Raw genomic sequence first — 13,389 nt, 5'->3', positions numbered from 1 at the left:
ATAACCAAAAATGTTACGAAAACACGGGCATATACACGGGTCAGTATACCCGTAAACCTTTATGCTTTCCAAACACCTTTCCACGTTTCCATAAAGCTTGTAACTCAAATAAAGTGAGCTGTCATAGAACCGATATGTATTTTATCTGCATTACAGCAAAGGCAGACGTTGAGTATAGAATGGTGGGCCCAGTTTGTGTCCTGCTTATCACACTTCCAGATATATCATGAACTATTTCATTTAATCTCGGCTCTTCTTGCTTTACGTAGGGCTTCATGTGCGCGCTGTGTGTAAAGCAAATGTGTGTTTTGTGTGTATGTATGTATGTCATAAATATATATTATATAACACACACCCACACACACACACATAGGTGTGTGTGTGTGTATGTGTGTGTACAAACATGAAGAAAGAATAATGTGAATTTCCATTCCTTTTCCAATGATGTTTTACTTGTATATTTACGAAAATATGAAAATAACTTCTGGAGGTACCATTACACAGAAAAGCCCCTTGGGACAATGTATGTCAGGTAAAATAAAAAAGAACGAAACGTATAAGTGCACAGAACGCTTGTAGGTGTTTATTTCATACGCCAGCTGTATTTACAAGCGCTCAGAATGGGCCTTTAAAGAGGGGGGACTTCAGTATGTCCATTATGACTGGATTTCAAACGTGACATTTAGACATATTCCTCATCAAATTGGTTGAAATTGAGCGGAAAATATTGTATACTATCACCCACTGCACCCGTAATAATTCGAAAGGTTTAACGATAAAGAATATTACCGGAATCTTCAAGCGTTTAATTTACTGGGTACTATTTCTTCAGGGGAATGTCTGGGACACACCTTATCAGGTTAGAATACAGAGGCTATGGACGTACTCCCGCTGCTTGTATTTTGCATGGGGATTTTACGTGTTTATTGACTGAGGTGTGGAGGCGCACCTACCATGCAATAGGATGTATATTTTTGGGATAGAGTGTGATGGATACGAATAACATTTGAATGCTGTTTAAATAAAATATCACAACAAGCTAACAGGCTACTACTGTTATACTGCTGCTACTACTTCAACAACTATTAAGCTGGAATTATTAGACGTTTATTAATAATAATAATAATAATAATAATAATAATAATAATAATAATAATAAGCTTACCTTTGTAAACCTTAGAAAACCAGTGCTCTACTACATATATCGTATACTGTATTCCTATGAAATTAACCTCCATTTAATGCTTCTGGTGCCCGCTATCGGAAATGCAAAGAAAACTACCAGAAATCTGCTTTTAATTTTCATAATGGTCTTGCGGTGTTTTGAAACTAATCGTTTGAACCTCTAGGATCTTACCTAAGTGAACCACTCCTACGCATCTAAGTGTTCCAAATTGATATATGACAATATCTACTTTCGATCACGTGTCTCGGGGCGACTTAGACGGATAGCGCGTCATCTCGCCTTCCCAAATTTTCCTCTTCTGCAGTTCCAATCCAAAACATCTATCTATAGCGTCAGGAACGGGAGAAACATGTTTAACTCGGTGAATCTGGGCAACTTCTGCTCCCAGACGCGCAAAGACAGGACTTCCGAGTTTGGGGACAGGACGGGCTGCGCCTCTAACATTTATCTCCCCAGCTGTACCTATTACGTGCCTGAATTTTCAGCGGTCTCTTCTTTTTTACCGCAGGCCCCGTCGAGACAAATCACCTACCCTTATTCTACAAACCTGTCTCAAGTGCAGCCGGTCCGGGAGGTTTCCTACGGCTTGGACCCGTCCAGTAAATGGCACCATAGAAGCAATTATGCGTCCTGCTACTCAGGAGAGGACCTGGTGCACCGAGACTGTCTCCCGCCATCCACCATGACAGAAATGCTCATGAAAAACGAGAGTGTCTACAGCCACCACCACCACCATCACCACCCGAGCTCCAACCATACTTCTACGGGTTTTTACTCTGGAGTGGGGAAAAACAACGTCCTTCCTCAAGGCTTTGACCGCTTTTTTGATAGCGCCTACTGCGGCGCGGACAGTCAGCCAGAGAATTGTTTACAAAAGGGCGAGGCGAGCAAGTGTGACTCTCAGTCCCAGCAGCCCACCGAGCTCCCCGGCGCCGCGGACCCGGAAAAAGACGCAGAGGATGAGGAGGAACACACAAACTCGGGCTCATGTGCTTCTTCAAACACGAAGGACGGCAACACCAACAAGAACAACCACTCGAGTAGGTACCGAAGCCGTAAATGGGGAAAGGTTAGGGGACTAGCCCGGTGTTTTGTCGGTCAGATTTTATGTGGAGTTTTATAAGCATTCAAAGGATTTTATTATAACCTACAAAGCTCTTTCTTCCACCGAGAAGAATTTTTACGATGGGAAAGCGCTTTGAAAAAAATGAGATGTTATACACAGACACAGCGTTCCCCGAGTCTGTGAAATTTTAAGAGCGCGCTATATTGTGACAAATGCTAACTTTGATCATGAACTTGCGTTAGGCATTTTAAAGGATTTTTCGTTGGGCCCTCGAAGGTAAAACCAATTGGGCAGAACACTGTTTTTGGTGTTATGTGCATTTTATTTTTTCTGCTTAAATCCAAACTAGCCAGCCTTTTCTCTAACTCTATCTATCTATCTATCTATCTATCTATCTATCTATCTATCCATCTATAGTTAGTTTGATATAATTTTCTGATTTATATGTAAAAAAAAGACCTTAGAAACATAAATATTCAGTGATAAGCCATGAGTTTGTTTCATGTGTAGTGAAATCATGCAGTTACCGCTGGTCATTTAAGTGTCCTTTAAATATTATGGGCATATCGAATATTACTTGGCCGCAGCTAATTTCAACCTTATTAGGAAACGTTTGAAAACAGTATATTTATGTATTCCTTTTTTTTACCAATATTGATAGTAGATTAATGAACAAAATATAGCCTTTGTGTGCCTGCGTGCTGGTTGACATTGAGATTGGGTTACTCTCGACACACTAGGCTAGCATATTAAGGCCAAGCACTGCACAATAGCTTGTGGGACCCTTCACGACGATAACATTAGCACAACAGAACGCAATTTTTTTTAAAAAAATCACCGTTAATGGGCTATACCATGAGATTCCCCGAAAGAAATAGAGCCAATGGACTTTAGCAGACTCCATTTTTAAAAGGGGTTTCTGTATCCCGTTTATTGTTTCTGTATGGTCGTTTCCATGGTGGTTAATTTTCATGTGAGCATCCAGGGATTTGAAAGAAAACTTGCGTAAAACATTACCAGTCATTTTCAAATGTGAAACAGGTAAAAAGCGGTTCCGGTTACACTTTTTCATCGAAGCAGCAGTGGACCTTGCATCAAAAGCCGATAACACCGAGAGAAGCAAATTCATATATTTTAATGACATTGCGCATTGATTAAAATGATAATTTAGAAAGAGGCAATGCCCTAGAGCGGAGCGAACCACCAAAGTAACTATTTTACAGGATAGACTGGCTGTACTGGATGCATAGACTGAATTATAGGACAGGCTATGCACAGGGTCTGTATATTTGTTTAATTCAAAGTATGATTTGTCGCTATAATTGTGCGGTGGTCTTTGTATGCTGTGCTCACAGTTCGATTTCATTTATTTCAGTAACCAAAGTGACTAACTTCATTCCACTGACTTCTGCATTTTCTTGTTGTTTCCTCCAAGGTACACCTCGTACGAGAAAGAAGAGGTGTCCATACTCCAAGTTTCAGATCCGGGAATTGGAGCGGGAGTTCTTTTTTAACGTTTACATAAACAAGGAGAAACGGCTACAGCTTTCCAGAATGCTGAGTCTCACCGACCGACAGGTCAAGATCTGGTTCCAGAACCGACGAATGAAAGAAAAAAAATTGAGTCGGGATCGGTTGCAGTACTTCTCTGGAAACCCCTTATTGTGAACTCTGGCATTGACGGCAGTGGCAAATGCAATTTAGTGCTTGCAAATGCAGAGAATGGTCATCGCGCGTCAATGGAAGAAAGCGTATGCTTTCATAACACTTCCCTTAGCCTTGTGGCATTGATATTATCATGAGTAACACTAAATTCAAGTTACTTTCTGAAAAGGAGACCAGCCAAGGCAGACTTTAAGTTTTAAGGCGAAAGGTCGTTTGGCGTAACGACCGGACTCTGACTACAGATAATCGATGTATGAAACTAATATTAAGAATCAGCAAAGGACAATATGAACTCATTGACCATAGCTGAATGGAGAATGCAACGAAGGAGGTATTCTACGTAATGGTTAGATTTTACAATTAAACAATTTGTTTGTTATGGAGTTCTGCGGTTTCTTAACCTCTTCCACTTTGTCCAATATTCTTGTAGCCTATTTTAATTCAGCGCGCATTTCATAAGTAGTATCTGGTAAATGTTAAATATAAAAAAAGGGGGGGGGGGGTCTAATTCAAACGCTTTATCTGTCACTACACACAGTTCAGTTGTTGTTGCCAGATGAAAATGTCTCTGCTGCATATAAACGTATTCTTCATTCCAACACAAGACTGTCGACCGGAATCATCTCTGAATGTCGCCGAATAATTCTGACGCTTCCATAACTGTGTGCAATCCACAATAGAAGTATTCCTTATATTGGGGCTATGCAATGAGCGTTTGTGGCTGTAAATATATATATAAATATATATATATATATATTATATTATATTATATTATATTATATTTTGCCTTCATTTTCCCTTCCCGTCAACTATGCTTTATTCACTTTTAGAAATCTTAAGAGCTTTAATGTTTGGTCCGTTTAACTTATTGTTTAATGCTTGATGTTTATTATTATGCAGAAAGACAAAGAGGAGACCACGTTGGACCTGTGTATTATGGAAGTAAGAACGCAAAATAAAAGAAAATAATGACAAATGAACAGCGTTTACAAATTCATGGCATTTAAGAATGAACGAATTATGAGTTCTAGGGTCGATTTTTAAACATTCCTTACTTTACTTAATGAACTTTCCGTGTGCTGTGGTTTTGGAAATTCGTGTTGAGGTAAAATAACTGAAAAATGTGTGCATAGCCTACTGTGAAGTTAGGGTGTTAGTACAAAATCAGAGATAGGGGGGGAAAAAAACAAAGCTAAATAACTAATAATGTGTTCCAGGTCTGCTGAGCTCTGAAATGCAGGGCTAAAATTCCACTGACAGAAAAATAACCCGAAATAAGTTGAGTGAATTTAGTAAATAACTTATTCTTTACTGAATGCACGCAAACGCAACTCTCTCTCTCTCTCTCTTCTCTTTCTCACACACACGCGCACACAGACACACGCACGCACACACAATAAAGCAAATAAATGTAGACTAACGCGTTGTTACTGTATAGTGTTCGCTGGCACACATTGTATATGGGCGTGTACCGCTGCAATTTTAAGAAAAATCTCTGTTCGTCTGCGATTTTGTGTGCAGAGGGAGCCCGGTCGGGGTGGGGACGTCCTTGTGTGAATAGGCCCGTGGCTGACGGTGTTTGGGTGTAGAGCCTGGGACCATGAATTCGAATGTGTTTCGGTATGTTTAAGTTCACATAGGTGCACTGCTGGACGATGACACTGCACACTAAGAAGCCAAGGGGGAAAAGGAAAAATCATGTTTTAGTGCGCACTAAATGAGATCGCCAATGGCCATCTGAAAACCAGTCTAGTCCAGTCTAGACACTGCCATAAAGCTGGAGGCACTAAATAGCTAGTTTTTTCTTAATTGCACCGTCTGTTCGACGAGGCGGCATTTACTTCCGCTGCAAATAGTAAACAAGGTAGACTGTTTTTTTCTTAAAACTTACCAAACCTTTCTAACCTTGATTACACGCATACATACACACACTCCCTTCCCGAATGGGTTTGTCGTGCAGTGATATCGCTTGTGAATGGTTTACTTAACCCAGGTATTACGCATCTTGTTCAAAGTTCTCTGTCCACCCGGATTTGCTGAAATTGGCCATAAACCTCGGGTTTATTGGCCACGTGGAGCTTAACTGCACTGCTAGAAAATAACAGAGGGATGAGAGGTAGAGGATCATGGCGCTGGTGGAAAAGACGAGACAATAAGGCTCAATCGAAGGTATGCATGTTTCATTCCCGAATATCAATGAATACCAAAAGTAAGAAAGCGAATTTTGTCCCGCTGGTTTTCTTTCTCGCTGTGTGTGAACGCGCGTGGTTGCGTTGGCCAATGTGAGTGTTAAATGTGTTTAAATAAAAAAATCCAAAAGGAATAACGAAAAACTGTCTTTGAACTTCAATGAAGTCAAGGCCTTCACCTTTCACCCTCAACAATAAAGCGGAACAGGGGAGGGGCTTAATCCCGGAAATGTGAGTCTCTCACAATCAGCCAATGAGAGGGTCCGGAAGCGAAAATCAGGAATGTGGTCTGAGCCCAACTTTGACCTTTCACATTAAAGTGCATCAGGTAACACTGCCTTTTAGGTAGCTTTTAATTATACTTTATTGTTCCTGTAGAATCTAATTTATTGTCACACACGAAGCCGTTTTTGTTTTCTGTTACTTGTGTAAGTGTGTTGGCTTTGCGCATATAGAATGCACGTGTAACTTGCAACTGGAGACAACTGGAGAGAGAGAGAAAGAGGGAGGGAGGGAGAGAGAGAGAGAGAGAGAGAGAGAAAACACACACGCACACACATACACTCACACACACACATTGTCAGAGATCAAGGCGAGACTTTAGTCGTCACACCCTTCGGGGAGCGTAGTCATGGGAAGATGACGTGCTGATTACCACCCTTGACTGTCGCTGCTCGCTGGTAGCCGCATATCACGCTGCTTGAGTCGTAGCCTATGCTATGATTTCTACTTGTCTTTATGATATGTGTGCCATGCAACTCGCCACTGACGTAATCAGGACGTTCGGAATACATACTCCGAAAGGGTGATAGCTTCACATTTGTGCGAATGATACATTTGACAATCACTACCAAAAAAAAAAAAAAGAAGGAAAATTTAATGAATGCGTTCCATCGGGTGATTTCGTCAATCAGAGTATGGAAGAACTGGCTCCTCTGTGCTCGTCTCAGCAAGGCTGGCGCGAGGCTCCTTGGCGTTCATTTCGGCAAGGCAGGAGAATGCAAAAGATGTAATGGGAAGAGCGTTTTTCAGAAACACGAACATCGAACAGCGGACTGAAGGTGAAATGCTAAGTAATGAAGAAGAAACGCTGGATTTAAAACTATTTTCTATGTTATTGCTCACTGTGAAATGAAATAACACTATAGGTTATATCTCTGCCGGACACGGGCTGTGAGTCGGAAAGTACATTCAGTTTATTTTCGTTTGCTGATCATGTGAGGACGTCTAGCTGTTAACCTTGTCTAAGCGCCTTTCTGTTCTAGGCGAAGAACCGAACATAATTTCAATGTTTGTTAAATATTTGAATTTTTCAACTTTCTTTTGCACAATCCTTAAAGTACAGTGGTCCTCAAGTAAAGACTTCTTGACAGGTTACTTTAGTATTTGAAAATACACCTAAAGCAAATGTAAATAAAATACATACATGCATGCTCATACAGCCACCCCCATATTATTGTATATATTTAAAGCACATACACACACGTGCGCTCACACGCACACACTCACAACACGCACACGCACACACACACACACACACACACACACAGCGAGAGAGAGAGAGAGAGAGAGAGAGAGAGAGGGGGGGGGGGGGATGGACAGTATTCCAAATACTTTTTTTTTGATGTAATTTGTATCATGATACTTCTGGTATTTCAGTATTTTCTAAATATCTACCCATCTACCCCAGATCAGATTTTTCACATGAAGCCAAACCCCCCCAGCGCCCCCCCCCCCTCCACCCGGTCGATCTTTCGATCTCTGTACCCCTCACTTGTTTTCACCTTTCACCTAGAATAAAATTTCTCTGAAATGCGTAACTACGAGCGATTCTGGAATTATCTCGAGGTGGTAGGTGTATAGGTCAGATAATTAACAGACTAACCTTTGTCTGTTACTCTGTGATGTGAATAAAGTATGGTGTTTTGTAGTAGTAGGCCTACATTAGTATGTCATATAAATAGACTTTCAGTATTTTGTAAACTCAATATTTTGCTTTCTCCAGTGTGTGTAATTTTGATACTGATAGAGAGATGAGGGAGTCCCGTCTGTATTGCCTTAAACCTAACTTTAAAAGGAAGTTAAATAGTTAGCATGCAGTTCGATTTTTCATCATTTTTGTCATTTTTGCTTTCGATTTTCTTCAATTTGCTAATAATTTTACGTATTTGTATCAATATTTTAATGAAATGAGAAGTTCATTGCTTGTGTCATTGATTATCAGAGCATAGTATCCCCAAACCCCTAGCAGCAAAGACCATCTTGACCTTTAACTTTGAGTGGGTCATAGAATATACGCTGGGTATGGAGATTAGGCCGGATCGGCATTTCTTTGGCCGTATTTTATTTTTGTTTTTCTTATGAAAATATATGTTTGTTTGCCTCTCTCTCTCTCTCTCTCTCTCTCATAGACACACGTACGCACACGCGTGTAATTTTTTGCAATTTCCATTTACTCTGCAAAGCGCACGTTCATTATATTCCCAGGGAACACTGTAGTTGCAGAGATCGCTTTTAGTGTAGACACTCAGCAACCTTAGGGCAGTTTTAAAAGCGGGGCCGACAGCTGTGTTTATTCGTGCATATGTTGGCCCTGACGTAAAATAGGGCTGTACGCTCATAAAGAACAACCCAATTTGCATGAAGGTGTGCTCTAAAAATATACCGAAATATATGCACAAAAAATAGCTTACAATTGCTCGCACCATGCTTCCTCAGCTGTCACTTATATGAACACAATTTGTGTTGCCAGAAAACATACTCCCATTGTAGACGCAGATTGCAGCGTCGAGAAATATTAAATTAGACAGTCCCTTTGCCATGCTTTGTATAGTGCGCATTCACGAAAACGGTGGAAGTGGAAGTACTTACACTGCTACGCTTGTGGCGAAAAGCTATAAATAACCAGTCGGATCTGTGCAACGCGGCAATTTGTTTGGCCTTTCAAGATATTTAAATTTAATATAACGCTGACGTGCTTACCGATTATGGCTCTCTGATTTATAATTGTCTTTAAGACAGAACATGCTGTAGGCATAAATTCTCTATAGCACGGACATCTACTTTGAGGAAAAAGCTGAAAGTCGTTACTTCAGAATGGTAAAATATTCCAGGGCTTTTTCGTAGCTAGCACTGGCCCGGGCGTCTGCGCATTCCTTGTAAGTGTTCCCTGATGCTAGACTAGCAGGGTGCCACTGCTTGTTGGTGATGTCTGTGCTGAAGTTCTCATAGTCTGGGAGATCGCGCAATGAGCAGTACAATGCATCTCCTCCGTACCACCGATATAGAAATCGTGTGACGATAAACAGTTTTATGTTGCGTCTTTAATTAAATTTTTTTGCTCTAGAGGCGTGTTTTATATTTTAAAAAAATATATTATTATTATTTTTTTTAATTGTATTTGTATTTCGGCATAATTTAAAAATAATTAAATGACATGCCTCTACACGTTAAAAGACGTCAATAAACAACACACCTTCAAAGAATCAGAGCTTAGAATTCCTTGCATATTTTTTCATATTAGTTCATACGTATGTTTTTTAAAATTCTATTAAAGGGGAGAAGGATGTTCAAAAATATTTCTATTGAAGAACAATCGTCGTTCGGTTTTCTAATGCAGAATGTCTTGTAAACACAATGCTGTTTATTGTCATGTCATCACGCGCGTGCGTGCGTGTGTATTTTCTAGTTTCCCAATGATGAAATACATAACTGTGTGTTAGTAATAATACACCCATGCCTCGTATAAATAAAATATTGGTTCCATCTGCTCTGGCTTTTGCATTTTCAATGTGATTAATTTATTATGGGTCTCCTATCGAATGACATAAAACAGACTACAACTGCGTTACATCAGAAAGAGGAGGATCGTCGATGCGTATCCTTACTCCGTGTGCCTATGATACAGTGCAGTCCACATGTATATTTACATTTACATTTGATACTTCCTAACGTGACAAAAAGGCTGCCTCATTTATTTGTTTTTATTAAAAAAATATCGTTGAAAGGAACAATTCGTGAAACTGGTACACATAAAATCATTGATCCATGTCTAAGTGCGGCGACCTGTAATTTTTGGAAAATAAATATTCTTTAAAAATAGTATTGTCCATATGATTATTCTACTGTGTAGAATAACATTTCCAGATTGATTCATAGAGGCAGGCTGTTGTGCGCCTTGAGAGGTGCAGACCACTACAGTAATTGCAATCAATATGCCATTTCCGGTTTATTTTATTCCCGTTCCGTCCAGGAAAATCCCGCGTGTATTCAGCCTGGTGCTATCTTTTTCCACTCTAAAACTAAACTAGCAGCGCGTAATAGGCGAAGCGTGGGAGTTGTTAGTCAGGTTGGTGAGATTTTTTGGTTTCATATCGGATCGATACATCCCCCCCCCCCTCCACCCCCCCCCCCCCTTCACCTCATCCTCTTCACCGTTTCAATATACACACGCTCATATAATAGTCCCCCTCTCCTCCCTTTGTCACAGGCGTATTTACAAGTATATGCACGTCGTATCCATGGGGATGTTATGCTGTATCGAATTTTTATGAATTGTGGTGTAACTGTATCTAAAAATGGCTGTGAAACAATCTTCTCCACCATTTACCAAAATATTACACTCATCAGAACGATGTCGGACATAAGTCGTATTGTGTATAACCGTAGGATTTTTTAGGAGGGGAAAAATTCAGAAACATAATTCTAATCTGTTTCTGTTTTAATAAAAGAAAGACACGTGCATTTATTCAGTCACTACTGTAGAGAAAACAATAAAGATCGTAAGCAGCCTACTCTACGAATGAAAATTGTTCATTGCACTTCACATATTGTAGCCGAAGACCTAACCTTTTTGAAAGATGAAAACTGGGGGACGTAATGTGCAGCATTTTCTCTTCAAGTTTATAGAAAGTCTGCAGACAGAAAGTATTCGGCTGTTTTGACAATATATATGACGACGAATTATTGTATAGTCTTCTGATATGTTACTACATTTCAAAACATAAAAATTCAGCTATCAGTGTACTATAATAATACAGACATAGTACTGTATAAATTACATTACTTAACCGCTTTGTCATTTGTTCAAAAAGCTAGTCGTAAGTATTATGTTTCAGTTCAATGTGCAACTGTACCAGCCGTGCATGTCAGGAAAGAAAAGATAATTTAACAAGACATTTAATTCTTTATTTGATAGGTGCTAGTGCATATTTCAAGAGCATTGATATCGCTGGCAACTCGCTTTACATAACATTTATTATTTTTTCGTACGTATACAAAATTGTAGCCTACATAATGGGTAACGGGTGTAAACCAAAATACACTTAAATATATATGTGGTTTCGATTAATGTGGACCCGAGATTTAAAACACGCACGCACGCACGCACACACACACACACACACACACAGGCACGCACACGCGCGCGCACACACGCACACGAACACACACACACGCACACACACACACAGCAAATATGAGCGCTTGGCCAAACGGGTTTGCTAAGGCATTAGCAGGCTACGTTAAGGTCAAGTTATGATGTTTTCAAAAGGTATATTTACTTCTGGATGAGATTTGAAAAGTTAAAATCAACTCTGGCGGGATTATATGGCTGTACCTTAATACATTTCCAAATGGTCTTCTTAATAGTCCCAAAAAAAAACGAAAAAAGAAAAAGAAAATTGTCATTAAAAAGGTGCGCATCTCGATGATGGAATCGCGCACAGACCAATCACAGGGAAAAGACTTGGATCCAGCCTTCACGAGGCGGGGTCATTGCCAGTGACCTCTTTGTCGGCGCCATTGAAAATGAGATTGAGACCTTTTAACTTAAGCCTTGCGAACAAAAAAAGAAGATAAAAACAAGGGCATTCAAAACGCGTTTCTGTTCATTTTATTTTCTGATTTTATCGATTATAATTTTCTTGATATCATTCAAGGTTTGGTTGGCTAACGTGCAAACCTTCGTCCACTTCAGCTTCTTAAAAGTCGCTCTTGAAAAGCAGTAGTACAAGGAGGCAGGGTCATTCTTATACGGGAGCAATGTCGAAGAGAGGAAGCTGGAGTACATATGAGCCGATACCCGTGAGCCTACTTGTTGAAAGCACGGCAGGGAGAAGTGATGTTTTCCAGGCGCATACTACCGACTTCTCGTATAAGAACGTTAAAAGAACAGGCCATGCGTACCTACTATTCTGCATTCATTAATTAATTTATTTATTTATACACGCCTATCGCAATTCATCCACCAAAATACAGAGCAGCAGAATGAAAGAGAATGCAGAATGAAACAGAAACAGAAAAAAGATCAATATTTTGATCTTTATTATTATATTACGGGGCACTGCGGGGTCTCTTCCATCCTTATTCTAATAATGCGGATTGGCTAAACATGTGAAAGGTTGTATTATACGTTGTTCCATACTGCCAAAACTCCAGTCTAATGAAGAAAAAAGCGGCCAAAATGACTTTCTCCATATGTAGCTTTGATTCCCCTTAATTTCCTGTTTTTATTCCCACGCAAATTGGAACATTTTATGTAAATTATAGCCCACTTCATACACTATTCTTCTGAGTACCACCATGACATTATTTTAATGATAGCCTATAATTATATTCATTTTAATAATAATTTAAATTATAATAAAAAAATTAAAAAGGCCAGCCGAGAGACGCACGTATTAAGATGAAAACGAAATCGATAATAATATAATTGTTTACTTAGTTCTCATTTACTATATCCGTAAAAAATCTTTGCAATCACAGGATATGTGGTTATTTTGTGAGTTAGTGAAATTAGATTTTTATTTAATTTTAGTAGGCTACCCATTGCAAACAATTTATTCCCGGTAAAACTAAGAGCGACACCCTGGGGGTTCTGACATTAATAATTTCTTTGATAAAAAGAATTTCAACATTCCAGTACCTTGAAATAAAACCATTTGTTGCATGGCTGAAAGCAAAATTTGAAACATTTGGAGATAAAATTCCACGTAATAACAACTTTAAACGTGTACTAAGGATTTGCTTATCATGCTTTATTGCAATTTTAAGGAGCACTGTACCCTTATTATCGTAGGCCTACATTCTCATATGAAATATATAGAAACGTGTAGTCTATTGTAACACGCCCTCATCCCATACGAATCACGCTTTTAAAAATGACTTTATACGCAAAAATAATTTTCAAGATTTGCTTTATTGATAAGACGATTAAGACCTCAATGCTACTACGGCAACTGCTACTACTACCCCCACCACCACCACCACCACCACCACCACCA

General features: G+C 39.4%; 1 protein-coding gene across 1 annotated transcript; it reads left to right on the top strand.

Moving 5' to 3' along the window:
• The first annotated feature begins 1,401 nt into the window (after positions 1 to 1,401).
• LOC135234703 (homeobox protein Hox-C11a-like) lies at positions 1,402 to 6,080 on the top strand. The gene is given in 3 exon segments (XM_064299565.1): positions 1,402 to 1,429; positions 1,432 to 2,226; positions 3,688 to 6,080. Coding segments are annotated over 3 exon segments (1,056 nt in total). The 3' UTR covers positions 3,921 to 6,080.
• The last annotated feature ends 7,309 nt before the right edge of the window (positions 6,081 to 13,389 follow it).

This window comes from Anguilla rostrata, chromosome 11 (genome assembly GCF_018555375.3).
Source record: "Anguilla rostrata isolate EN2019 chromosome 11, ASM1855537v3, whole genome shotgun sequence".
NCBI classification, from domain to species: Eukaryota; Metazoa; Chordata; class Actinopteri; order Anguilliformes; family Anguillidae; genus Anguilla; species Anguilla rostrata.
Note: the sequence above shows the minus strand (reverse complement) of the source record. Positions and strands in the feature narration are given on the sequence as shown.